This window comes from Dromaius novaehollandiae, chromosome 1, assembly GCF_036370855.1.
Source record: "Dromaius novaehollandiae isolate bDroNov1 chromosome 1, bDroNov1.hap1, whole genome shotgun sequence".
Classification (NCBI taxonomy): domain Eukaryota; kingdom Metazoa; phylum Chordata; class Aves; order Casuariiformes; family Dromaiidae; genus Dromaius; species Dromaius novaehollandiae.
The window spans coordinates 207,175,709-207,203,687 of NC_088098.1; the positions used below are offsets into that span (position 1 = coordinate 207,175,709).

The 27,979-nt window shown below is 38.5% G+C and overlaps 2 protein-coding genes across 5 annotated transcripts; one reads left to right on the forward strand and one right to left on the reverse strand.

The window, feature by feature from the left end:
• Positions 1 to 23: 23 nt before the first annotated feature.
• On the reverse strand, positions 24 to 3,755 carry ANKRD49 (ankyrin repeat domain 49). 4 transcript variants are annotated; one of them, XM_026109151.2, is made up of 3 exons: positions 3,628 to 3,755; positions 2,677 to 2,944; positions 24 to 1,826 (listed from the first exon to the last, which is right to left on the reverse strand). In XM_026109151.2, the coding sequence occupies exons 2-3, from the start codon at positions 2,929 to 2,931 to the stop codon at positions 1,365 to 1,367; spliced, it is 717 nt and encodes a 238-aa protein (XP_025964936.2). In that variant the 5' UTR covers positions 2,932 to 2,944; positions 3,628 to 3,755; the 3' UTR covers positions 24 to 1,364. The 4 variants fall into 4 exon arrangements, with proteins under 4 accessions (XP_025964936.2, XP_025964938.2, XP_025964935.2 ...); XM_026109153.2 differs by having other exon boundaries at positions 3,596 to 3,660; XM_026109150.2 differs by having other exon boundaries at positions 3,523 to 3,639.
• Positions 3,726 to 27,979, forward strand: MRE11 (MRE11 homolog, double strand break repair nuclease). The gene is made up of 20 exons (XM_026109146.2): positions 3,726 to 3,863; positions 4,332 to 4,438; positions 4,947 to 5,079; positions 5,932 to 6,092; positions 6,729 to 6,816; positions 7,772 to 7,913; positions 9,714 to 9,828; positions 11,090 to 11,275; positions 11,737 to 11,908; positions 13,451 to 13,531; positions 14,063 to 14,189; positions 16,032 to 16,135; positions 16,921 to 17,094; positions 19,002 to 19,064; positions 20,029 to 20,245; positions 21,219 to 21,302; positions 24,154 to 24,209; positions 24,679 to 24,746; positions 25,142 to 25,220; positions 26,351 to 27,979. The coding sequence occupies exons 2-20, from the start codon at positions 4,419 to 4,421 to the stop codon at positions 26,396 to 26,398; spliced, it is 2,118 nt and encodes a 705-aa protein (XP_025964931.2). The 5' UTR covers positions 3,726 to 3,863; positions 4,332 to 4,418; the 3' UTR covers positions 26,399 to 27,979.

Genomic DNA, 27,979 nt, shown 5'->3' on the forward strand with positions numbered 1-27,979 from the left:
ATGAGAGAAGCTTGCTCAGAGTCTTAACAGAGTTTGGATATATTTATTGCATAGTGTTAGTCATTGGGCAAAGCAGAAAAAAAAAAAAGGAATCATGTAGTATTATCAACACTTCTGATTTTTCCCTGCAAGTCTTTGGGTGAACTTAGTCTATTCATTAAAGTCCTTGAACTCAGAGTCATGAGAATACCCAAGGACTCTAACTTTCGCTGCAGATAAGTGAGGTCCTAGCTTGCATGACTGAAGATAAAAGCCTGCATTCAGCTGCATGCTAAAGGACTCACAATCATAAAATGAAAAATAATACACCTCAAGTTTGGTTAAATAATGGCAGTCAAATCAATGTCAGGACTTTTAGAAGCCCAGCTCACGTTTGAGTGCCTAGAGTTAGCAATATTAGCTATCATGAATTAAAAATGCATCAAATAAGGAAATGAAAAGAACAGAACTGTCTGCAAATTACAGAATTTTGAGGGAAAAAATACTAGTGAAGTTTTTAAGCCATGCTGCTATCCTAGTATTTGACTTGGAATAAGAGATTCTCTCTACGGATTCAAAAATGGAGCAGAAACACAGTTGAGCATGTCCTATACTAACTTAGTTATAACTAAATTAAACACAATAGTATGTTGACTGTTTATCTTCACACAATTAAGGTTCACTTGTTCCAGCTAATGCCATATCCACAGCAGTAAAACTTTACTCAACTCTGACTTTCTCTAAAGTACCAGGAAAAATAAACTGAAACTACTTTAGCATTCTCTGAATAATGCTTCTGATTATGAACAAGCAATTGCATTCATTATTGAACTTTCAATTAAAAATATGACAACACAACATTTACTGTTAAATATTTTATAACAAGCTTTACACCAGGATCACCAAACATTTTATGCATCCCCCAAATAAGTTACATTCATCCTGAGCTTTCATGCAGTCTTTAAAAAGTAAAATTTTTCAAAAATTAAGATCCAAATGAGTTTTAATAAAGTCAGCCTAACCCAGCCAGAATTTTTTCACATTATGTAAATATTCAAATTTTCCCTCCAGCTTTAAAACACACTACTGTTTGGGTCTAATTACAGTAGGTCCCTCCAAATTTGCATGAGTTAAGTGAAGACTCACTGAAACTACTGAATTCACTGCAACTTTCTGGATAGCTTGAGTAACAGCGATCACACTTCAAAGTACGAGCCTACTGTAGATGAACTGCAAAAAAACCTGACATTTTGATTCATAAGAATACTAAACTATCTCCAATTAAATCCTTGTTAAGCATGGACAAAACGCAACTGCTGAGCATACAGAGTGCTGGATTACAATCAAGAGGAAGTAAAGCTCATTCATAAGATTAGTTACAACTTTTAAGAATTTGACACACAATTTATGCAGTCTTCTACTATTTCAAAAAGGTAGTGATATACGTCAGTCCTCCTAGCAATGTCAAGGGCAGTTTCATCCAAGTTATTTTTCAAGTCTGGTTTCACATAGCGATTCATCAGCAAAAGCAGAAGGGTTTGTTTACTATTTTTGTTTCCCGCAGCAATATGCAACGGTGTCAACAATCCGTTTGTCTGAGCATTGATGTCTGCACCCTGCTGAAGCAAGAACGAGGCCACTTTTGTATTGTTCCACTTACAAGCGCTGTGCAGAGGTGTCCAGCCATCCACTGTCAAAGCATGAACATCTGCCCCGTGGGCAACCAATTCATGTGCAATGTCCAAATGCCCACTGTAGGCAGCTCGATGCAGGGGAGTGTATTGATCTTCATCACGAGTGTTAACTGGAGCTAGCTTTTGGGAAAGAAGCCTTCGCACTGTGCTCAGCTATGCAAGGAAAACAGATAATTTAATATGAAAGTGAGATATATTGCTTTTACTGTTATGTTCTTAAAAAAAGTACCACAAAAAGTAAGGTTCTGTTAGTCTCCAAAAAGTTTATGTGCAACATGCAATTTAAAAATAAAACTATTTTTTGTCACTGGTTCTTTTAGAGACAAAGCATCAGTAGTCTGGTACAAAAATACACAGCCAGTCCCCCCCCCACCACCACCACCGATGAGTTTTTAGCATTTAGTTATAGTGCCTTAGGAGTACCTTTGCCTTGGACCCTCTACCAGATAACTATATAGAAATTAATACCTCCACAAAATTGTAAATGCGTCTTGCTTGTGTAAGACAGACAACTAATGAAAACAAATGTACATAAGGGTATAACAAGCTACATAACAGGAATTTTGGTCTTTTCTCCCCCACTTTGAAGAATAAAAATCCTTTTTGCACTAAAAAGATAGGAAAACAGATACTGAATTCCCTGTATATGTAGCTTTGGAGAAAAAGAAGATTTCAGATACACCCCTTTCACCCCAATTAAAAGGCTTAGTCTCTGTGAGGAAAGAATCTTGCGTGCTTTCAGCTTATAGCAGTTCAAGAACAGTGCTATTACGTGAACTACAATCAGAGCTTTTCTTCTGGAAACTAATTTACCCAGGAGTGGGTGGATGGGTGTACTACAAACGGTGACATTTTACAAAGCAGCTTGCAAAACCTTGACAAGAACAGTACAGAGAGATAAAATAAAGTATATGTAAGGTTTTTCTTCATGGAAGAAATGATAGCTTTCTATTCAAGATAACATTATTGTCAGTGATGTGTATGAGGAAAATGAATGTCTTACTCGGTTGTTTTCAGCTGCCCAGAGCAGCAATTTGTCTGGATTTTTTTCCATTTTTTTTTCTTGCATTTCATACCATTCCTCACTTTTTTCTTGTTCCTCTTCTTCATCTTCGGACTGTCCTGACCAACAACTCTGCGTTCCTACAGGAATCAAATGCCGGTGCGTTTCCAGCAATTCCAGCTGGTTAAAGTTCTCCGTAAAATCCACTATCTGCTCATGGTCGTCTTCCTCATCTAGACATTTACCTTCGCTCATTTTCAGCTAGCACCTATAGCAACCAGACACACAATATTTAATTTTTTCTCCCATGCTACCACGATTCCTTCCACATTCCTTCATATCTTTCCCCCCTCTTAAACACAAAAGTTATTCTTGATTTTTTTCATTGTTTTGCTGTTGAACAGCAAAAAAAAAAAAAAAAAAAAGTGTATGTTTTTCCTCTCGGATATTACCGGCGCTGTCGGCGCCCCCAGTTACTCGCAGCCACATCACCTCGGGGACACGGCACGGGGGCGAGCAGGTACTCCGCACGCTGGACGCGCCGCGCAACCCGCTTTGGGGGACGAGGGGGCTGCTGCAGGGCCGGGCCCAGAGCCGCGGGCCTCGCTCCACGGGGCCCGACCTCCCGAGGAGGGCCCCAACCCTCCGGCAGCGTTAAGGGGGGCCGGGAGGAGCCAACCCCCAAGCTCGGGGCCGCTTTACCGGTGACTCCCCCCCCCAGCTGCAAGCAGGTTTTAGCGCTCGCTTCAGGCGAAGGGCCGCCTGCTGCCCTCCCCCTGCGGTCTCCCATCCGCGCTCGGAACCCGACCGGCCCTGCTTAGCTTGCCCCCACGCTCGACCCCGTACCCCCCAGGACACCACAGAGGCGCCCGCTGCTCCCTGCCCACGGCGCACTCCAGGGGCGGGGCCGCCCACGCACCGAGGCACGTCCGCCGCCCGCGCGCCGCTTACCAAAGTGGCGCGTCCGGCCTGCGCACCCCAGCGGAAGTGACGGAGACGACTGCCGGGATTAGCGTTCCCAGTCTGCCAGTCGCGCCATCCCTACCCGCCAGGAGGGCAAGCAGCGCGCGCGCGCTTTGAGTCGGGCGGGTCTCGCGAGAGCCTCGCGCAGCCGCCGCGCGGGCCCCGCCCCCCCCGGCGCCATGGAAACGGTGCGCGGGGGCAGGCGGCGGCGCTGGGCCTGTGCGGTGAGAGGGACGGGACGGGACGGGACGGGGCGGGCAGCGGCGGCGGCGGCGGCGGCGGCGGCTTCCCTCCGCCCGGCAGGGCCGGCCCTGGCGGCGGTGCCATGCCAGAGGCGGGGACGCGGAGCGGCGGGGGGCGCCCTGGAGGCCCGGCGGCTGCGCTTTGGCGCTGCCGCCTCGGAGCGCCGTGGGGCCTGCTGTGGGGGGCCGCTGCCCCCGCGTGCCGGTGCCAACCGGAGCTGACTCAGCTCTGCGCTGCACAGCGGTGTGTGGTGTGCGGCCGCCACTGGCTGAGCTCGGCTTCCTTACCCGAGCTCGGGTTTCCGTTTCGTTTTTTGCTTGGTTTGTGTTCTGGGCTTTTTGGGGGAGGGGGGCGGGGTTTTAGGAATACTTATTATTAAAGCACTGGGTAATTGACAGCTCAATTCGCTGTGCCTTCGGTTATGATCCGTTTGTGTTTTTCCCTCTTAGACATACCTATGAAGCTAGAAACACACTCGCTGACCTGACTTACTAAACCGTGTCCGGAGCCTCTCTGGGAGGAGTCTCGGCAGAAAGATGAGTACCATCAACTCACAGTAAGCTCCTGTTGTCCTCGGTCCCGTGCTGTCACATGAAATAACAAGTCTTCTGTGTGTTTGGAATGAATTAAGAGCTCAGATTTGCATTGGTGTTTTCTTTCAAGTCCTTGCGATCCTCATGCTTTCCTTCATATGTATGTAGGTTACCAGTGCAAACAGAGGGGAGGAATGCTTCTTTTCGAAGTCTTTTTAGAGGCAGAAAACATACAAAGGATTCTTTATGTTTTTGTAAGTTTTTTCAAAGAGAGGGTTGCAGCTTTGTGGTAAAGTAGACTGATTTGGACAAGCTAATTTTCAAATTGGTTTGTTTAGTTTTCTGAGGTACTGTTTGCAACAATAGTTAAGTGTTTTGAGAACGTTACAGGAAAGAAGATAACGTAGAATTTCTTTAACAAATTCTCCTGTGTATTTAATGACTTCAGACAGAACAGCCTACCTTAATAAAGTCTGTGCTGCAATTCTTAAGTATATTGTTCTCTAATGCTAATTTTCCCTTTTTACTCAGGCATGATGAAGACACCTTTAAAATACTAATTGCTACTGATATTCATCTTGGATATTTGGAGAAGGACCCAGTGCGTGGAAATGATACCTTTGTAACATTTAATGAAATTTTGGAGCAGGCTCAGAAAAATGAAGTAAGTAGTACTTTTTGGAATAAGTAGTACTTTTTGGAAAATAAAGCAGTGAGACCATGGAAAGTCCATTAGAGCTCACTAGAATGTACTATAAGGCTTAGTCCTGGTGCACTCTTAGTAATAACAAACTACATTTATTTATTTATTGCAACCAGTTACATTTCTGTTTTACTAAAAATAAATACTTACTCCTTTATAAGAGTGTTCTTAAATTATAATTTTGGTAATTTTAACAGTGATTTCAGCATGCCATCACCAGTTCCACTGAAAGGGAAAATAACGGGGGAGAGTGAGGGTAAAGATTAAAAAAAAGTCTTCAGATACCTCAGAAAACAGGAATTCCTTTCATTCAATTAAAAATTTTTCAAGTGTTTTCACTGTTCTTAAGAACTGAATGTGCTTTAGTCAAATTACTCGTAGTCTTGATGAATTTTTTATGTCTGTTTCAGAAACTAAAACTAATATCCGCTCAAAGTAATGCAGAGATAGGTACTGATTTTCTCTGGCTAGTACTACAGGAATAAAAAGATATGTATCTCCTCTTGCGCATCAAAGAAAATGTTCAGGAGCTGATTTGGGACCATTTGGGACACTTTTTTTTTTTTTGTTAACAACGTCTGTTGTTCTGTCCTATAGATTTTCATAGATTGTGGGGTTTTTTTGAACAATTTAGTCAGTTTGTTTCATGAGAAAATTAAGTATAGAATGTCTGCAACTATGAGCTATTGTTTTACTTAGAAGTCCAGATATGATGAGACTCCTTAAAAGACACAACTTAAACTATTTGTTAACAAGTCTTTTAAGGCAATACAAAGTGCTGTACTAAAATAATAAAGCTTTTGTTGCATGCAGGTGGACTTTGTTTTATTAGGTGGGGACCTTTTTCATGAAAACAAACCTTCCAGAAAAACGGTACACTCTTGTCTGGAGTCACTAAGAAAATACTGCATGGGTGATCGTCCTGTTCACTTTGAAATTTTGAGTGATCAGGCAGTTAATTTTCATTTTAGCAAGTAAGTATGTTTCTGTAAATTATGGTATGACTTGTTCGACTTGCTTATTGGTTAATGTATCATGAATTTATGATTTACAATCTCTGTGAGTAGAACCTTGAAGTTTTAGGCCTGTGTGGGACGGTTTGTAGCATCACCTTATCCATGGTCTTTAATGATCTAAGTCTATAAATGACTGTACACGATTTTTTGAGAAACTTCTACATGTGTTGTAACCCTTGATACTTAGGTTCTATCCTGTCTGTATGATATGAAAAAAAAAGGCTTGCATGAAATGCTGTGGTAAAATCAGCAGTTTCTCATGTGTAAACAAAGGTTGCACAGCCCAGTCTGCTGCTCTTGCATGTACCACACAGCTCGTTATACTATTCTTCTCATAAACATGCCCTTAAAAAAAAAAATCTCTCTGCTACCCTACTCTCAATGGGATGCTCCATTGAGCATGATGCTCCATGATGCTCCATGGATAAGAATCGTCTTACACTGTGCAGCTTAAACTTACTCATAATCATTTAGTATTCATTTATGCCACTGTCATGATGTATTTGTGATGATACTGATTTGAAGAGAATATTGTGAATTGTCTGTGAACAAACTTATGGACAAAATTTAACTTCTTTTCCCCTTCCTGTTCAGGTTTCCCTGGGTGAACTATCAGGATGGAAATCTCAACATTTCTATTCCAATTTTTAGTATTCATGGCAATCATGATGATCCCACAGGGGTAATTATCATAGTTGTACTGTACTATTATATTACAGAAATAATATCATAGAAATACAGGCTTTATTTTTCTTTGAGAACAGGCTAGCTGCAGTCTGTTTTCCTCTTCACTTAAATCTTTCTGTATGTCTTCAAGAGTTCTCTTACTTAGTGGCCACACCTTGAATGTGACATTAAAGAGAAAGGAAGGAAGGTAGGAAATTAAGCAGTCCGTATGGACTATGTTAATCTCTTAATTTACATAGAATTCTGTCATTAAGAAGAGAGGTGCTTCTTATGCCAAAAAATGATAGACCTCCAGAAAGTTTCTAAAAAATTCTATCTATAGAGACTGTAAGCTGTTTTCTTAAGGAAAGTAACTTTTTGACTTGCTCTTAGGTAATGCATACCATAGATTTGTCTTCTATTAAATGAATGTAAATTTTCAAGGAGGCTAGTTTAATTATGATCAAATGATTATTTGAAAGTCAACAACTAGAAGTAAACAGGAAAAGTTACCTGAAAAACCACCAAAGATTTATGTTCTATATTAATAATTATGCATTTGATATCTAATAGTTACTAATATTACCAGCATATCACAGAGATGAGTGTTTTAACAGTAGAAGTGTAACGGGAGCTATGGCTAAGTAGTTAGTTTAACCAGATACAGTCTCTCAAATACTACCAAAAAGTGTGTGTGTTTTTTCTGAACAATTTTAAAGGGCAGATGTCTTTTAAAATGAGGCAAAATTGTAAGGAAAAGGGTTTTGCCTCTATACTGGTAAGTACTGAAAAATTGCTAAGGTATATGGAGGAGGTCTCCAACTTTAGGAGTTACTTAAGGAAAGAGATTCTCTTTTCCTTTTAAGATGTGTTTCACTTGGACTTTCATGGCTACAATGTTATTACTCCAACTGCAATATCTGTAAATGTTCTGTTGAAGATTCTTATTTGTTTCTTACTATTTTCTATAGGCAGATGCACTGTGTGCATTGGATATTTTAAGCTGCGCAGGATTGCTGAATCACTTTGGACGTTCAACTTCTGTAGAGAAAATAGATATTAGTCCCATTTTATTGCGTAAAGGCAGAACAAAAATTGCCCTATATGGCTTAGGTAAGTGTTAGTCTGCCAGACTGTGGCTAGACTGATTATGTATTACCAAAGTTCAATAGATCCAAATTAAGTTGGAACAAAGATAGTGCTGCAACAAACCCAAAGGTCTGAGTAATACTAAATTTAAGTGTATCAATTCTGTGTTAGTGTTCTTGCTCAGAAATGTACATGCACCAGCAGTGTCCTTATTTTGTGACTTTGCAGCAGGGCTATTAACTTCCTTAGGTTTATGCCTTCATTTTCGCAGGTCCCCAATTGTTTTGTCTCTCTTGTCAATTTGGATGTTTTGAGGAATGTCACGTTTTTCCCCCTGCTGCAATTTCACTGTCAGCCACAGAGCTTTATTCTTATAAATTCTTCAATAACTGTATTTCTGCCCTTCTAATAGTCTTAAATGAACCCTGGTTAGGTTAGCTACAGTGCCTGTGCTTTGAGTCATGGCAATAGCACTCTGATTTCTCACTTTCTTTGTATTATGCTTGCTTACTTCTTTCCAGGTAAAACTTTAACACTGGATATTCGTGTGCCATTTTGGTTTTGTTTAAAAGCATAAACTGTCTGAGCAGAAACCTAAGGTCTGGCCTGTCTGTCTGAAGTGGTTCATAAGTAACATCTGTCACCTTTAACCTTGATTTCTTTCAAGAAGTTTATTTCATGTTTTAAAGCTGTTCTGTGCTGGCTTTTAACTTCAGTTTGTCTCTTAATATTTTTTCCTCCACCTGTCCTTCGACCCTTGTTTCTTACTTAGACAGGTTATGCTTGTTCACTTTCTATCTGGAGAAGTTAATTGTTAAGATCTTCACTTTTTCTGCCGTATTTTATGCCCAATTATGAATGCCTAAACATTAATTTTTATGGCTAGAAGTGAAGTCCTAGTTGGCCATGATTCCGTGCATTTAATGAGATACTTTAACAACTTGTTAGGTATTTTAAGGATTAACAATGAGGGTTCTAAAGTTGCAGTATAAAGTATTAAAAAGCATTTGAATTTCTGATGCTTAGAACCACTACTGGAAAATGTAACAACTTCTCTAAAACATGGATGTTGGTACATCAAAATGTACATTCCCAAAATGTTTCTTTGAGCTTTTGACAGGGTTATGTACCGTCCTGACCCTCTCTGATTCAGAGAGCATTTGTTCATGCACAAATGGTGTAAACTCCATGTAGGATGTTACTGAAGTGCATGGTAGAAACTGAGTATGTGAATCAGTCATGGGTGGTTTTTTTTTTTTTTTTGTTTTCCCCCCTTACTTAGAAACATTTGGGAAATGATCACTTCTATGTTGTGCAGTAAAGCACAGACTTTTCAGAATTCATGGTTTATTTTTTGTTTTGTAAGAGTTTCAAAGTGAGTTTAATATCACTATCTCTCGTTGATAGTATCTGTTTTTAGAATCATCCTTGCAACAAAGTATACTTTTTACTCAGTAAATAAGAAACAAAACACCTCTTCTAGTATTTTTACCCCCTGCCCATAGTCAGTTGTTCTGCGTAGAAAACTGACAAGAAGTCTCAAAGTAAATGTAGTTAATGCAAATGCTTTCAGCCATTATTTAAAGGAAGATTTCATGTTTGAATGTCCTTTTTTCAGAGGCCAATCTAGTAAAATAACTGATTTAAACTTTGATCTGTTCAAATTATTAATCCCATCTCAGACTTCTTGATCTGATTTTGCCACAAAGTTTTGTTCTCCATGCTTTTATTAATAAAGTTGCTAATAAAGATGCTATAAAGTAAAAAGTTGGTTTGCCAAAAAAAAGATATAATTTTTTTTTATTTTATTTTTCTTTACTCCAGGAGCCATTCCAGATGAGAGGTTATATCGTATGTTTGTCAATAAACAAGTAACCATGCTGAGACCAAAGGAAGATGAGGATAGTTGGTTTAACTTGTTTGTGATTCACCAAAATAGGTAGCAGTATTGATTGAATTAAGATGACTTTTAAACTTACTACGTTGTTTCATTAAATTGCCTTTAAAAGAATATGGAAGAGAGCAGATATGCTATTTGGTGCCTCTTGAGTTGCTGGGTTCATGGTTTGTTTGTTTTTTTCCCCAAACCTAAGTTTTTCCCAAATAAAAGCATTGTTTTACAGCTGTTCTTGTTATAGAAAGATCATAAAGGAGGAGAGTTGAAATAAAGGAATTAGAAATGTTGGGAAATTGCTCCCTCAACTCTCATGGTTGAGGAGAAGGCAAAGTTTGTATTATAAAATGCATATAATCAAGTCTTAAGTCTACATGTTAGAGCTGAAGAGAAAATCAACTGTGGATGCAGTTACATAGAGTTTGTTGTGTTAGTCTGAGCTACAATTTGACAAGTACCAAATCTTTGTTTGCACTGTTATGCTTCACAGAGCCTCTTGTATTGAGGATGGCTAGCTCGTGTTCTTTGTGCCTACACGCTTCTCCCAGCTGTGTTAGCAGGAACAGGCAGAGTTCCTAGTAAGACTGGTACAGTTTTACAATCTTTTGTACAATCTCTTCCAGGTTCTTTCACATAGCTTTTCCTGAATGAATAAGAGTGCAATCCTCATATGGGAAGTAGTGGTGAGGCAGAAGTATACAGCTAGGGCTGAGATAACACCGCGTACTGGTCTCTGGTAGTCTGAAGAAGCTCTCTCCTTTTCTATGTTAGGAGAGCTACCTGCTAGTTATGAATAATAAAGATGAAAAGGGGAGGGATGGGGGCTGTCCTGTGTCTGTTTAAATCAGCCTTTTTGGTCTGTTTTTAACAACAACAAAAAAAAAGTTTGAGGTGCTATAAAAGCATTCATACAGATGAAAATTGAAGATCATGCAAGCCAAGTAAAGAGGAGGAAGGAAAGAGGCCCAAATAAAAGGTAAGAGGTAGAAAAGAACAAGCTTCATTCAGAATAGGAAAATGCTAAGGAAAACTCCCAATGTAAGTTGAATATTTTCCTGACTTAAATCAATATAAGTTGCCTTTTTGTTTAGCCAAACACTTTAACAATTCATACTTCCATAGAAAATAAAGAGTACTTAATGTGAAATGTCAAATATTTTTACTGGAGTGTCTCTATCACTTTAAATCTCACTTTATCACTTTAAATCTCACTTATGTGATTTATTTTGTGATTATCCTCCTTCCCTTCTTCTCCTCACCCCCATGATTATACATATTGTAATTCTTTTTCTCTTCTTTTGAACAGGAGCAAACATGGAGTCACCAACTACATTCCAGAACAATTTTTAGATGACTTTATTAATCTTGTTGTGTGGGGTCATGAACATGAGTGTAAAATAGCTCCAACCCAAAACGAACAGCAGCGTTTCTATGTTTCTCAACCTGGAAGTTCAGTGGTGACATCTCTGTCTCCAGGAGAAGCTGTGAAGAAGTATGTGATTTCTTTTTGTTTGGTTGGTTTTGTTCTTGCTTATATCTTGCCTTGTTTCTTTTCCATGTTGTGTTGATAAGGACATTTATGTAGCCTAAAAAAATATTTCTAGAAAGTATAAAAGGAATGGTGTTACAGTGTAGATAAACCTCAGAATGTAACATAATAAATGAAGCAGAATCAGTTTCTATAATTAGGATTAAATCTAACATTTGATGCAAATGCAACCCGGCTCATTCTTGGACTACAAGAGTGTGTTTATATGTGCTTGTATGTGGAACAAGCACAATATAACTCTTAGAAGTGAAGTTTGGGAAGATCAACCCTAAAGTACAGATTTGAAAAATTCCTATGGCTTTTATGTGTTTGTCTCTGTAAAACAAACATGAATTTAGAACCAACTTCTTGTACCTTAGTTTTGTTAGGGTTTTTCTTCTAGTGAGTTACATTTCTCTTTGTAGACACATTGGTTTGCTGCATGTTAAAGGGAAGAAGATGAAAATGCAGAAGATTCCTTTAGAGACAGTGCGGAGTTTCCACATGGAGGATATTGTTCTAGCTGATCATCCAGACCTTTTTAATCCAGACAATCCTAAAGTAACTCAGGCAGTACAAGCATTCTGCATGGAAAAGGTAACTAGTATGGTTAACAGCACATGGATAGGAAATGTGATCTGTGACTAGACTGGAAGATAAGAAATCTTATTTCTTGCCCTGTAAGATTTGCGTTTGACTGAGGCTGTGTTTCCACAGGAACTTGATTTGTTGGTGTTCACTGCAGCCTTGGTTCCCAGATTCCCTGATTGGGATGACCTACTGAAGTAGCCTGCGTAACCCCTTTCTGGCCTCTTTGTCCACGTCATGTTTGTATGAAAGCTCCCACCTGAGAGTGGGGCAGTGTCGCGGCCCGAAGGGAGTCGTTCAGGACGACCTCCCTCCCCTTGGGGCCAAACGACCAAGTTCGTGATGCCCTTGGATTGAATTAAGGTGAAACAACACCAGCCAACCAGTTTTAAGATTTATTAAGGCAAAATGGAATCAACTAACTAGACATGTCCCACGTCACACGTTTAGGAAAAAAAGGGGAAAAGGGGAAGACGGAGAGAGAGAGAGAGAGAGAGAGAAAGATAGATATCACCACCCGTGGACCCAGCGGCATCCCGTTGGTCCTCTTCTCTTGGGAGTCTCGGTGGCGGGGGGGGCGGAGGGGGGCCAGCGACAGGAAGCTCCCGTCTGGTTCCGCTGACTCCGCTCGAGTTCCTCAGTCGTTGCAAGCAAGCCTCCCCCTAGTCACCCAGTCTGCAGTTTTTATAGGTTCTTGCCCCACCTCTGGGAGGTGCTTCCTCGCTTCCCATGCAGATTAGCTGTCGTGCGCAGTCCGCCCTCTCGGAACCTTCCAGAAACGGGCTGGGGCACCTGGGGGTCTCCTGCCCATGCGCAGATGGCAAATGAGTACATGTGGTTCCTGCCCTAGAGATGACCTTCTGCCCTTTTCGCGCCCTTTTTCCCCCATGCAGGTGCACGAGGTTGTTTACCTCACGGACGGCTCCCAGGGGCGCCGGCGCAGCATTGCCCGATGCGCCTTGGCAGCAGCGGCTTTGCAGCAGAAGCAGCAGCAATGTCGAGACAAAACTGCATGTAGAGAACCGGTCCTCTACTGGCAGTGAGGCATTTGCTCTTTGGAACCAGCATAAATACACTCACCAAAACCCTGATAGCTGGGCTGTGCAGTGTGAAATGACATGAATAACTAGGGCAGGCATGTTCGTTGCTCTTGGTTCTTTAGGTCTGTATTAGTCTCTTGTTGCTTTTCTGTAGAACTGCTGATTCAGCAAAAGATAGCAGCTAAAATGCTGTAGAGTAGAACAGTATGAATGTTCACTGGTGTAGGTACTGTTGGACTAACTTCCATCTGAAAGATAAGCCTTTAATTGTGGGTTTTCTTCTCTCCCATTCCTGTGGTATTTGGCTGGATCCTGATAGGTGTGTTCAGGACTGAGAGCCCATGATGTAGTTTTATAGCCTTGCTCCTCCTTCCACTCCCCCCACTCCTTGAGTCTAATTTTGGATTTGATTTATTGGATCTACATTGGGTATATTTTAAAGTTACACTTGAAGGGTTCAGACATCTTTAAGAGAATAAAATAAAACTGAAGACTTAGTTTTGTTTCATAGGTTGAAATGATGCTGGATAACGCGGAAAGGGAACGTCTGGGAAATCCACGCCAGCCAGAGAAGCCTCTCATAAGACTACGAGTAAGATGTTGTTCAGTGTGGGTTGATTTGTTCTAAAAAGTCACTGAAAAGTTTAAGTGAAGTCGTGCCATATGTTTAAAGGTATAATACACACAATTTCTTACTTTTTACGGGCAAATATAAACTGTCTTCATCCCACAGCTAGGTTATCCTGTTTTATCACTAATATTCTATAGTAAAGGATGAGATGGTAAGTGTATTTCACTGCTACTTTTCTGAGCAAGGAGATCAAAAGTGGCTATTTACAGAGTGGGTTTTTTTGGTTTTTGTTTTCTTTTTGTTTTGTCATAATCTTGTGTTTCTTCATAACATAATATAAGGAAACTTTCCTGAAGGCTAGGAGAGGAAACAAGCTGGGAAGAAGTTAGGAATCTGGCCTTTTATTAGCTATTCTACATAGTATGGTAAAGAATTAATTACAATTTTATTTTTTTACTTTAATTTTCCCTTTGAAGGGTAACAAAATTATCTTGGTGTACGTGGCTTCTCTGTTTCTATTTGCTTCATCTTTAAATTTTTCCTTTCTTTTAGGTTGATTATACGGGAGGCTTTGAACCATTCAGTATCCATCGTTTTAGCCAGAAGTATGTGGATAGGATAGCTAACCCAAAAGACATCATACATTTTTTCAGGCATCGTGAACAAAAAGAGAAGAATGGTAATTAGGAAAGAATCACTGGCTTTCCTTGATTTTCATTCTACCCCACCCCCCTCTCATTTTTTTGTTACCCAGCCTTTGCTTGGTGTCTGCCATCTCATTTCTTACAGAAAGAGTAAAGGTGTAGTCTTATTCAAGTGTCAGTATGGCACAAGTATTCCTCTTCTGTTTCTTGGGTTTGTCTTAAATTTTGATATTTGGTGCAGCATCTTCTGACAGTTGTTCATAAATAATTCCTTTTTTGCCCTCAGATCTTAATGAGTTGCTTACAGTACTGCAGATAGCCCCTATAGGCAGGAAACTCTTCCAGACTGAATTATTCCCTGATTCTATGATAATTACTGTGAAGGTCATTAAACATCGCATTTCTGACATTTTCAGCATGAGATAGTTGAGTTTGGGGCACCCTATAGGAAAAAAGAGGAGTATTGTGCTTCCCCCCCCCCTTTTTTTTCCCCCATTTTATTGGTATAGTAAATAAATAGTTTATGCCTAAGATACCAATAGAGGAGATGAGAGACTTTTTCATTAAAAGACAAACAAACAGTCCTGATATTCCATAGCATTTTGTTTGCCCTAACTAATCATGTATATGAGATGCTGTTTTTAGCTTGCTCTGGGTTTGTCTCTATTCAAGCATTTCTACCACATAAATAATAGATGTTGTAATACTTCTCCCTGTGCCTAGAATTTTTAAGAAATGGTTAATAAATGTTGACAGTTTTGCCCTAATGCTGGATCGGTAGTCACTAATGAAAATGCAGCTTGCATAAGAACATACTGTGCTGATCTGAAGAACTGTTAATATAGCACGTACATTTTATGTATTCCAATTCCATTGGCAGTTTTTGCTTATACTGTCACTTCTATGAAGTTCAAAACATTACATATTACAAATTAAAACTGCATTTAGTGAGGTTTTTACTTTTTTAAATTTTGTTTTATTACTCTTTTTTTAACTAGTTACATAATCTTGTTAACATGTTCAGAATACAGGATAACTACCATACTTTTCATTGTTTTGGGTCAGTGCATTTTCGTTTGTCTACTTAATATGCATCTCAGCTTCAGGAGCCTTTATAATACAAGCTAGATGGCTAGTAAAGCAATCATAATTTCTATTGCACATGTGCATAATGCTGTGACTCAGTACAAGAAGCAGCTAAGACTTTGTTTAATAGTCCAGAAGGTGTTACTGTTTCTTTTGTCATAGCTGCTTATAAAACAGCAAACAAAACATTCTGTTTTGTGTTTGCATGTGGCAAATGTCTAGAAGCAGTCTGTAGTCCTTTTATATTACTTTGCATGGTAAACAGTAACCCCAGTTGATTAGCACCATCATTCTTCTGTCATTCCTACCACGCTGCCTGGAGGTGGGGCAACCTCAGTGAACTATGAACCTTTTCTACTCGAAATCAGTCAGCATGCTTCAGAAGAAACTTTCTTCTGTAATAATAGTTACGCATATAAAATTCCTTGTGCTTGGATGGGTCCTTTAATTTTCTCCTAGTTGTGATTTATTAGAGTTCAGTTTGAATAACCTTCAAGACATACTGTTCAGTTTCTAATTCCAGACATTTGAGAATTTGAAGAACTTTATTTTTGTATCTGCTAGAGATGCAGTTCTGTCTTACACAGTTGCTGCACCTGTTATATTTATCTGTTTCAGTACATTAGTCTAAGGTTTTAATAATAAACCTCTACATATAAAAGGCATCACAATTTCTAAGAGGCCTACATTAATAATTTTTCCTATTACTGTCAGTGGGGTGATGCTAATTAAAAGCTGCTAACTCTAGCATGAACAGTGGGTGATAATACCAATATGCTTTTCTGTCCTAGACAGTGATCTTAATTTTGGAAAACTGGTTAGCAGACCTGCTTCTGAGGGGATGACACTGAGGGTGGAGGACCTTGTAAAGCAGTATTTTCAGACAGCGGAGAAGGTATCTTTATATCTTTTATGAATTTGTTTATGGTATATCGTGTTTTGATCATCTTTGCACGTATTACTTTCTTAATGTATTGGGGAAAGAGGGTAGAGGAGAGAAGAGGGAATGGCAGTGAAACACCTCCAGTAGCTCCTACTACTTTGACTAATTGGTATCTGTAGTAATATCTAGATGAATAAGTAAGAACTGTTGGTGTTTACAGAACTGCATTTCAGTAGAGTAGACTTCTGCTTAATAGCTCTTGATGCTTCAAAATAAAAACGTGCGCTGCTCTGAAACTGACACTTTTTGATATTAGAATTTTACAGTAATTCTAAGCAACTTGTCTTTTCTTTATAGTCCATCATTAATAATTCAGTGTCTGTTTTTAAGAGCTTTTTTTGCTTCTCTGCAAGTTAATCTTACTCTAGTTTAAAGGGGGGGGGGGAATTGAGAAGAATAGCTTACCTTCTCACCTTCCTCAGTAATACCTTCAAGACAAATTATTCTACATGTGTAAATTGTAATTTGTAAGCATTGTAATTTCTTTACTTTTCATGAAATATTTTTCTTTGACTAATCTGGAAAACATTGTTAGGTATAATGTGCTAATAGCAAGAGGATCGTAACTATATTATAAAGAACTACCTGTTTGCTTTTTGCTGTGCTGTTCCCTGATTGAAATCTTCAATGCATATTACTTTTTCTGGAACCAACTTAATGTAATATTTATCAGAAACAGCAGGAATATTTGTTTTTTCTGATGGTAGATGCTTAACATTTTTTCCCCTTTTTTAAAGAAAGTACAGCTTTCACTTCTAACTGAAAGAGGAATGGGAGAAGCAGTGCAGGAGTTTGTGGACAAAGAAGAAAAAGATGCTATAGAAGAGTTGGTGAAATTTCAGCTAGAAAAAACACAGAGGTTTCTTAAGGAGCGTCGCACTGATGCAGAGGAAGAAAAAATAGATGAGGAGGTAGTACCTATGTAAATCTTAATTCTTTAGAAGCGGCCAAGACATAGAGTAGAAAAGTTAGTGTTCAGAACTGGTTTAATAGCTTTGCCTGTGTGGAGAGTGGGTGCAACACTTGTCTGTAGTGAGTCACCTTTGTCCTGGAATTAATTAATGTGATGGTGATGAAGTTTAAATAGATAGTTTAAAAGCTTTTGTTAAAACTGTGTTTTATGGTATGTTTATACTGATTCCCACTCTATTTGCACACACACACACACACACACACACACATATGCATAAAAAAGATCTGGCACCCTTGAGATACATGTATACAAGTATACATAGGTTTTTGCCCTCTAGCTGTTATGCTAAGTAATCTGAGAAATCTTACAAAAAAACATTCACTCTAATAATCTTGACATGAAGGACTGAGGCTAAATTGACAAATTATATCACTATCTGGTTAACTCTAGTATCTTTCTCACATTAGATATAAGCATGTAAGATGATGATATAAGCATGTATGATATGCTAATAAGTTACTACATCTTAAAAGTATGAGTCTCAGTATCTAAGAGCATCTCATACGGGGTTAGACTAAAGGTCCGTCAAGACCAGTATGCAGTCTTCAACTGCACATGCTTAAAAAATTAATCTGTTCTTAGCTTTTTCATATTGGCTTAGGAAAGAGTACATGAACAGGGCAAGCATAAAGGACACTTTCTTCAAGTGATCTACAACCTTCTAACTGCTTGCAGCTCAAGGTCACCTGGAGCCAAACTTGGTTTTCGTGTGTCTAGTAACCCTTAATAGATTTCTCCATCAACTTCTTGAGCTTCTACTTGAGCCCATGTAAACTTATAGTCAAGAATAGTATGACAAGGAGTTCTGCAGCTTAACTGTTCACTGTGTAAAGAATACCCTTGGATGTGTGGGGGAGAGGGGGGAAGGTTGCACCTATCTGCTTGCTCGTTGTTTTAATTCATGAAGGGTAGAAAGTTACCATGAATAATCAGTGCCTGCAAGTTTTCTGTGCCACTTATGGGTCTTTTGTTTTGTCTTTTGGACTAATACCATCTTGTTTCCTTCTCTCCCCTCATATCTTTTCCATACCTGACGAGTTGAACTTTCTTAGTTATATGTACATTGCAATGTTTGTCTCTTCACAATTTCATTTCCTTCTAACTTGCCTTTTCATCTCAACCCCCTCTTTTCTAGTTACTCGTATTTTACTCTCCCTTATTGCTTAATTACCTATATTCTGCTTCTCTTGAGCATAATGTCTCCTACTTTTCATCATGTACCAAGCTTTTTTCCCCTCAGTGATGTAGCTACTGGAGAGGTAACAATAACATGTGAGATTCTTAAACAACCCATAATGTAGTTATGGAAAGGAAGTAGGAAGGAAAAGGCTCTAAACAAACCGTTCAACAATTATTGCAGTTCTGTTCTCCTCTTGCTTGTGCAGCAACTTGAGGTTTGGGGAGGAGGGAATTTTAACTTTTTTTTTTTTTTTTTTTTTTTTAAAGCAAGTATTGCAACTCTTGAGCCTCTCTGAGCTCTAGACCTTCGTATTTCCTTTGATCCAGGACATTCTGGAGTTGATTCAAGATACTTTGTACTACTTTTGCTTGAAATTTTTGATGGCAGAATAGTTAGGGCCTTTCTGTATCTCCCAAAGTAGTAGAATGTGGTAGATATTTGGGAATGTAGCTGTTGCTCTCCTCTTCAAAACCTTCCATGAAAAATATTCATTCTGCTTCCATTCAGAACAAATCTACACTGAAGGTGCTTTGTTTAGACCTCCAGCAACAAGTCAGTTGAGCTTGATTTAATATTTCAGAGATCAAGACTTCTCACTTTTTTTGTGCTTTGAGACTTGTATGAAATAAACTGCTGTTTTGATGGGATTTTTTTTTTAAATTCAGGTGCGAAGATTTAGGGAGAGTAGAAGAAAGAATACTGAAGAAGAGGATGAGGAAGTCCGTGAGGTAACTCCTTTGAATTGTGAATGTAGATTGAAGAATGGAATGGTGACTTTGGCATATGAATGAAGTCACTTAGTACTTGAACATGATCCTTGAGGAAAAAGTGCTTATCTGCCTAGGAAAGATTAGCAAGGCTTTTTGAAATCATCTTTGGTATAATATGTGCCTAAGCTACTGCTTGATTTGGCTTTTAAAGTCTCTTTTTCTTGTGTAAATTCTTTTATGAGCCTGAATGTCCGGTAGTCCTTACTTTGAACTGAGGTTAGACCAAGCAGGTGACCTCCAGAGATCTCTTTCAACTTAAACTATTTGTGATCCCATCACCAGTGGAGATGTGGACAGGCTCTATTGAGTGATGTTACTGGAAGAAATGAGTCTTGGCAACCCCTTAGTACTGTGTTCTTTCTCAGAAATCCAGATCTTGGATCTCCCAGAGATTCAGTTCTCAGTGGTAGATGTCTTTCCAAAGAGCATTACCAACCACCAACACCACTGGTTCCTTTGCTTTGCAAGCTGTATGGGACTGCAATAAAATTTCGAGGAAAAGGGCACTTGGGATGCGATTCAACTCTCCTAATTTGGACGAGTTCACTGAACTAGTTGTCAAAGCACCTAATGTCATCAATGAAGATCTAGTCAGTGAGCCTGGAGGGTGCTTCATCTCAGTAGGTATACATATCTGGCATAAGATGGTCTGAGGTCTTCACTAAACTTCACTGACCATAATCTATTAACCAGCTCCATTCTGTATGAGATCTTAGGTAACTATTTCACATATACACATCAAAATTAAGTAAAGTGAATATTGACCCCAGTTTTTGACAGAATTCCTTGGCTTTTGTGAAGCTGTGGATTTGGGTCTTCTAAGCCTGAATTGTTTAAGCATATATATTGCAACTAGGATTTAACAATGCTGCATTTCATCTTTTAAGATTCTTTTCCTATAGCACTTACTGTTCCTTTTCAGGCAATGACCAGAGCTAGAGCCCACAGATCTGAGGATGCAATTCTTGCCTCAGCCTCCAGTGATGACGAACTCATGGATATGGGGATGAAAGCCACTGGTGATTCAGATGACAGCCTTCCTTCAACAATGAACCGAGGAAGGGGTAGGGGAAGAGGCAGGGCAAGAGGTGCAAGAGGACAAAATTCAACAGCAAGAGGATCATCGCAAAGGGGAGGAGGTAAGAAAAATCTCATTCTTTGTCCTGCAGTTGCTGACCTTTTTCTTTAAAAGGGGGATTCTCTTCTGATGCTTCCATGAAGTGGAAATTTGTTGCTTAAGAACTTCTGTTGAAAAATTCTGCACAAATATTTTTGGTACCATACAATAAACTTTGTATGGTAGTCAACCGTATAAGTTGTGACTTTTCCACAGTTTAATAATATCTTCCTTCCCTGCTAGGGAAACTTAGCAGGCTCATGAGATATAAGAAATGCATCGTTGGGAAGGTCTGTGCTATAAAGTGCGTGGATATACCTTTTTTACTGCTAACAGTAATGCAATGGTATGCATCTTATCAGTATAAAGAGGAGGTACAGATTGGCTCTATCCTAAGACAGTTTATGTGACTTCATTGTTGCTAGTGACTGAGAAAATAGAGAGTGTTTCCTCGGCAAAATGAATTAAATGGCTCCTTGGCTGTATGTAGTTACGTACTTTATAGTGATTGTGCTACTTCCATTATGGAGGCATACTTTAAAAAAGATTGGGTAATTTGGGGTCTTACTGAGACAAGTCAAAGGAGAATACTATTGCAAGATGCACAAAAGTCTAAAAGTGAGAGATCTAAGAGGAGGATGAGCTGAAACGAAGACAGTCCTCTTAAAGGATTGGTTTGTGCCTTAAAACTATTTTTATAAGCATATGCTCCAACCTAGTTGTGATCCAGTCAGACCTGGGTACATGTGATACAAGGCTGTGTATGTGGAGCTTGACCCAAAGCAGGCCTTCAGCATGCAGGAAGGCTTGAACTTAAGAAAAGAAGGAGTGAAGAAGAATGTAGGTTTTTAAGTGACTTCCCACTCAGTAATGACAGACTAAAGAAAAAACTTAAAAAAAGAAAAAAAGGGGGGGGGGGAGGTGGCAAACAAAAAAACCCCTAAAATCTGACAGACTCTCTGAACAGAACTGCATACTGTTTATTATTCCTACAGGGAACACTAGCCGAGAATCAGCTACTAGTAGCAGAACGTACAAGCCTGTGTCTGTGCCTGCTAAGAACATGTCTATCGTGGATGGTATGTTTACAGTCTGTCCATTAATCTACTCTCTCAAATTGTAATGAAACTGTTTAATTTATGGTGAAGTCTCTTAATTGTCTTTATTTCTATTAGTCAGATTCAACTGTGAGAGAGTCTTTTGGCTCTAACGAAATGGGATAACAGTGTGTGAGAGATATAGTTCACTAAATCTCATTGACTAGACCTCATAAAATATAGGAGTGACATTTAACTCTATAATCAGCTGATTTGGTCATGTATCGGACAAGGAGTAATAAAATGCAACCAGAATGGTATCTTCAGAAGTGAAGGACAATGTGTGACCAGCAGGTTCTGGCATTATGAAGAACTGTTTTGTTATAAGAATAAGATGAATGTGACAAAAAACTGGGATTTGGAGGATACAAATAGTAAACACAGATCTGTTTCTTTTTCATAGTGTAAGAAAAATTGAAAATAATGTAGCAGTGATTAAGAATGAAGATGTGGGAGATGTGGGTTGGGTTCAGGTGCAGTTTGCTTGTATAAATCTTGAATGACTTTACACAAGAAAAAAAAGTAAACTCAAATTCAGTCACTGTTGCTTCATAAGAACAGTTGCATTTGGAAGTTTACCTTTATCACCTGATCTTTAAATGGCCTCTTTGTATATTAGTAAAAATACATACGCTAACTTAAAAAAATCTCTTCAGGAAAATACTGTGGCTTTTGGATAATTTGAAGTTCTAGTCTCAGTTTTCTGAAGCTGATATTAATCTAAGTTTTCTGACAAGCTGCACTCCAGTGATGTTGATACTGTTGAATTATTGTCATCAGGGCTACTTATAGGTGTGTTAAATTGCTGAATTGGAGTCAATGGGTGTTTTATTCTACTTCATTGCTGTAAATGATTAGCTTATTCTCAAAGTAACTGCTACAAAATTACTTTTGTAAAACTTTTAAACTCTTATCATAAACATAATAAATGGGTTTCCTTTAGCAAGCCAAGTCTGAATAAAACTGTTAAGAGGGAGTTTATATCAGAGCTCTCTTAAAAATTGATTATGAACAATATATGCTCCTAGGCAAAGCTATGATAGTTCTCATAACTTGGTTGGATAAAAAGAAGGAATGCTTGAACTTCTTTTCACTATGCTCTGTGTTTTAGATATTGCATATGGTCCCCCTTCTGTACCAGCACTTGGACTGCTTAAAATGCCCATAAATGCTATGGGGGGTGCAGAGATCATTTTGTTCTTGTTCTTTCTGAGAGCTTGAGGTGAAACCGATATGCAACTTCTTTCTTGTTAGACATACTGATAGTCGTGTTTTAATTGTGACTGAGCCCATTCTTTTCTGTCGTAGAATTAGGCACTTGCAGTTACAGGTGTTAGCTCATGGGAAAGCATGCAGATATAGCAGAGTCAGACTAGGCGTGTGTAGATTAATCTTATCATACATTTGCAGGAAATTGCAAGTTAAACTGTGTATGTTCTTGAACTACATATGATACATGCTAAAATCCTTAATCCTGAACATACCAGGGCTACAGCCTCTTGCTCCTCCTCAATTTATTGCTGACCCTTCTGTATGGGGCTGTCATAGTTCTTCTCGCTCCCACATGTATATGAAAGCTGAGAGATGCAGTGCCAGATCTCTGCAGCACACAACAACATTCATATGCCAGTTTACTTTCTTGACTGCGACTTACTAGCGTGTCCAAAAGAATATCTTCAAACTGAAATACTGACCTAAACTTCAGCTGGAGAAACAGGTGGATTCAGGCATATAGACAGGCCTCTGGTTTCCAAGACCTTTTGGTCCTGGCTGCAGTCAATTATTTTGTGCTTGAAGGGGAAAGTAGCAGCTGTGTCTAACCTTCATATGCAGTTTCTCAAAAAAGTGGGGTTTGACATTGCAATAGTATCATCATGAGGATTTTAACTAAAGCATCCCCTAAATGAGTTCTTAGCAAGTTCGGGTTTTGGGGGTTTTTAAAGAATCTGATTAGTTTAAACAAAGCTCAGCCTACCTTTGGGTATTTTGTCTGGGACTCAAGTATAGATTTGTAAGCAGTATTTTTCTTCTTTAATACTTGGATTATCTATGCAGTTTCTTCAGAGCCTGCCCTCCGTAGCAAGGGAGGGCTGCTTTCAGTTATGTGGCTTAAGTAGCATACAAGTTTCACCCGCCTAGTACAAATTGGTGTTCCTAAAATTTGCTACACTATAAGACTAAGCACATTTGTATTAAAATTTACTAAACTTGTAAAAATCAGTCAAGTTTAAACTTTTTAACCACTGAAAATATTCTGCATAGAACAGAGGTTATTAAGTCGCATTCTTTTCATGTCTGTTCCTTAAGGAACTGCATATAGTATACAGTAAGATGTTGCCTATTCCCAATTCCAGTCAGATGTTCCTGGCACATTTTGTTTTACCTCCTGTCTCAATAGGATATAACTATTCATTTTCTTTGACATGTATTACAAAATTAGCATTTAAAAGCCTCAGTAAATGACCTAAAATGCTGCATAGAAATCAACAAGTTTAACAGATGTGTGAATGTGTAAACTAAACAATAGACATACAGGAAAATTAATCACATTAATACTCTTTTTTCATCTTAACCAAAGTCTCTGTGGGTTTTTGGGTCAGTTTGGCAAGTACCTGCTAATGCTTGGTGGGGGTTCAGATCCTTTGAGATGTCAGATTCTAGGAAGAGCTTAATTTATGCTTTATCTGCCAAGGACCTTTGCTTGACTTTTTTTTTAAAGTCTTCTGTAGAAGAAATGTATGCTAAGCAGGTTTTTGTGTGAAAAGGTCTGCATAACATTGTTTGCATTTTGTTATGTGAGCACTTTAAAAATGTTACCTTTGTTTTACTCTAGCCTTTAAGTCTTTGAAACCACAGTCCTCCTGGAATTCATCTAAGTCTTACTCAGAGGTGAGAAGCATCTTGCATGAGTGAAGCTGCATAACTGCTGCCTTTTGCTGCCTTCTGATTTGAAAATAAATACCTGGTCAAAACTTTAGCCTAAACTAGCTCAAGTTCCCAAGCAGCAGTAAGGTTCTGCATGCTAATTTGTAGTGGGAGTAGGGGTGGTTGGAGGGGGGGTGGTGGTGGGTCTTTTAGAAAAATACAAAGACTGCGTTTTACTTGTGAAGAGTCCATAGTCTAAGGTATGGAGAGTATATACATGAGTGCTTTTTGGAGTATTTACAAGATTGAGAGCAAAACTTGTGTTATAGTTGCATATTGCACAGTTTCAGCCTGGAGCCCTCTCAACTGTGTATTATAACAAAGTATTTAGTTCAAAAAAAAAAGGCACTGTACTGTAATTTTATGTACTATATCTCTGTAAGAATGAAAAAAAATTATATAAAAACTTTATAAATGGTCTCTTTTTTTCCAGGATATTATAGATGTTGACTCTGATCTAGAAGAAACTTCAGTTGCTCCTTCTTCCAAAGTAAATCAAAGGTTGGTACATTTATTTTGTTAAGTCCACCATGACTGCCTTATTTCTGATTGGTAATCAGCAGAATCCGGGGATCTAGTTCACTAATTGGAAAAACAGATTTTTTAAAAAATTGTAAGTGTTTACAGAACTTATGTAGCCTTTTGTTACCTATCGATGTGGATGATCTTCATATGACTATAGGTTGGTCTACTGATTGAGATAAGCTAGGGCAGAGTTTCAGAATTCATAATATGTTTAAAAATTTGGATCATTCTGCTCATTGTTACTTCTGTTTATTCTTAATCTCTGTATTGGTGGACCAGATCTAAGTTAAAGGGAAAGTTGCTGGAGTGTCTGGTATTTGAGAACTGCACTTGGTAACTTTTTTCCCCTCCTCCTCTTTGTATATTTCAAGGTTGTCAACTCCATCTTCACTTAGTAAAAGGAGTTCACAAAGCCAGATATGTAGAGGAGTTGATTTTGACTCAGACGAGGTATGTGATATGGTGGACTTTCGTTTCTCCAGTTCTTGCAAGTTTCTTTAGTTTACTGTTTTACAGCTATTTGAATAAAGCATATCAGAATAAAATTGATCTTTTTTAACTAAGAGCGCTACATTATTGCAGACAGTTTTTAATTAGAACATATGCATAATCATCAAAAAAGTCACCAAGAAAATACTAGTCTTTTTCTTTCCCCCCCTTTAGTTCTTGATATTTAGTTGTCATTCCTGAAAAGTGTGGAATAGTTTAGACTAATGCATGCTATAGGCAATCTATTCTAGTGCTTGGCTATGTCCTTTGATTTATTCATGTATTTTTTTCTTGCCAAAAGGAAGAATTTTACTTTTTGCATTTAAAAATTGTTAGCTTCCTAGGGTTCTTAATCATTGCAAATCATGTAAATACTTAAAGAAACTCTATCTTCAAAAATTCATGTCTGTTCTTGCTGTATATATTTTAACTGCTAGGAAGAGGTTACTTTCTAACAAGTAACCAAGTAGAACTTACTTTATTTTTAGCTTTACACTGAATACAACACACATTATACAGTCAAGCACTATGCTGTCTGTTTTCACAGACTATCAGGTTATTATATATGGTCAGGATCCCTGCCTTACTGATGTCAGACATTGGCTACTTCAGAGAAAGTGTTAAATTATTATGCCTTCTTTCCACTACACTGTTTCCTCTTTTAGTACCAGAAACATAAAACTGCATGTCTTCCTGAATGTGCAAAAAAGAGAGAGAGAGTATTTTTGATTCTTGCATTTCTCATTAAATTATGATGTATGATGTGTATATGGATATAACTTCATTTGAACTATGTTCTGCTCATAATGATAACATTTTGCTAGGCCATACCTGAAACAGGTTTTTTCCTGATTTCAGAGTAGCTATTCTGATCATATGACTTAAGCTAAATTTCTATTTTCTGCATCCTTGTAACTAGGACTTCAAATTCATGGGTAATGTCCTGGATATTGAAAACAACAAATATGGGTCTGTCAGAAAGCATGGTATAGAGTGACCTGGCTTTCTAGCTTAATCTAAAGATTATCTCACTTTTTGTGGCTCAGAATGCATGACAGTTTTAGTAATCCATATCTGTTTACAAATTGCAGGATGAATTTGACCCATTCAAGAGCACAACATCAAGAAGAACTAAATGATTTCAGGCTCACAATGTAAGAGAGGCCACTAAAGAAAATGGAGAACAGTATGCAAAGCATACTCTGTGTGACATTTCTCTGTAAATGATGGTTTGCCTTAAATCTTCACTTCTATGAAATGTTTTATTTTAGTGGCACTGAATTCAGAATGATTTGTGTGTCGCATTACTTGATGCAGAGAGTCTCTAATATTTTACAGACTTTTTGAAGAAGTACTGCCTGAAACTGCTAATTCTTTCTAAAAATTCTAAAAGCCTGTTTTCTTTCTAAGATGGTAATGTAAATAACATAATCATATCTTTTCTAGAAAACTTCATTATTTGGGGCTTGAATTTTTCAGAGGAGCAAATTTAGGGTAGTATGCAGGTACAGAAATGGACATGGACTTGGCGAGAACCGTGAACTTTCTATTTATTTGCAATTTTGATACAGTTACAGTTAAAACTCAAAGGAGTAGTAATTTGACCCAAAGATGCAGCTTTCAGTATTAACACTGGAAAATGTTACAATACTTTCAGCTTACTGGGAGAACTAAGCGCACTATTGCACTGTTATTAAATGTCATAGTATACAGGACTGACTTCTGCTCTGTAGAGAAGAGCCAAAGACTTCAGGTTAAATTGCATTATCATCTTTTCACCCTTTTAAATAAGATGTAGGGGCTAGAACTCTACAGCTGTGCAAGGAATGCTGCTTGAAGAATAAAGGAATTGTGCCAGTAAAGGGCAAGACATTGCCTCTTGCTTTTTATTAGTTGATGTTTTTCAGATATCTCTTACCTCAGCCCTCCACTTCAGTAACCCTCCTGAAATGTCATTGTTGTTTTTCAAAATATTTCTCCAAATGAGACTTTTAAAACAGAATACTGTATTGACATTGAGGAAACAACTCCTCCTATGGAAGGAGCCAAGGCCTAGACCTGTTCCTTCTCTGTCTTTTCCAATGCTATACATCATCCCCCCCACACCTCCCTAAAAAAAGTGCTGAGATGTCATAGCTACAGCCTTTAGAGCTTATCCAGGAAGATGCCAGGAGAATTCATCAGCTAAGCCCCCAGCATGTCAGAGACATGCTAAATACATTGAGTAGCAGCAGCCATGCTTTTGTGTTTTCTGCCTTCTCCCTCAAAGATACGGGGTTGGCAGTTGTGTTGCTGTGGCTCTCGCTGAATGTGACTGTTGTTTCTTTGTCTGCATATATTCTGCAGAAGTGAACTTAAATGAGCCTTGAGCTTCCCGAGGACTTCCATAAAAATGATCAAGGCATTTGATTTTCTAGTGTAGAGCTTAGTAGCAATTTACAGAGCAGTATGCTCACTTAAGGTGTCAGGGCATAGTTTGGTAGTCTGACTCTTTCCCTTCATTAAGAGCTGTCAAAGCTATTCTTATATTACCTATGCAATAGACAAGCTGCTGTAAAATCCCTTCAAGAGAAGGGCTGAGATTTTTCTTTAACCTATTTGTGTTAAGTAAACAGTGAATGTCACATGTATGGACTGCATTGAATCAAAGGGATTAAGATTTTTAATACACTTTGCTTCTTTATGTTGCTATCCAAATTAAACCTGTTTTGTTATAAAGA

What these genes read in the sequence shown, in the direction of transcription:
- ANKRD49 (XM_026109151.2), bottom strand. Translation starts at nt 2,931, where the DNA reads ATGAGCGAAGGTAAATGTCTAGATGAGGAAGACGACCATGAGCAGATA. An exon ending in GGGCAGCTGAAAACAACCGA is followed by an intron (nt 1,827 to 2,676) that starts GTAAGACATTCA and finishes TTCCTTGCATAG; the next exon opens with CTGAGCACAGTGCGAAGGCT.
- MRE11 (XM_026109146.2), top strand. Translation starts at nt 4,419, where the DNA reads ATGAGTACCATCAACTCACA. An exon ending in TGAACAAAAAGAGAAGAATG is followed by an intron (nt 14,190 to 16,031) that starts GTAATTAGGAAA and finishes TTTCTGTCCTAG; the next exon opens with ACAGTGATCTTAATTTTGGA. An exon ending in TCTTCCAAAGTAAATCAAAG is followed by an intron (nt 24,747 to 25,141) that starts GTTGGTACATTT and finishes GTATATTTCAAG; the next exon opens with GTTGTCAACTCCATCTTCAC.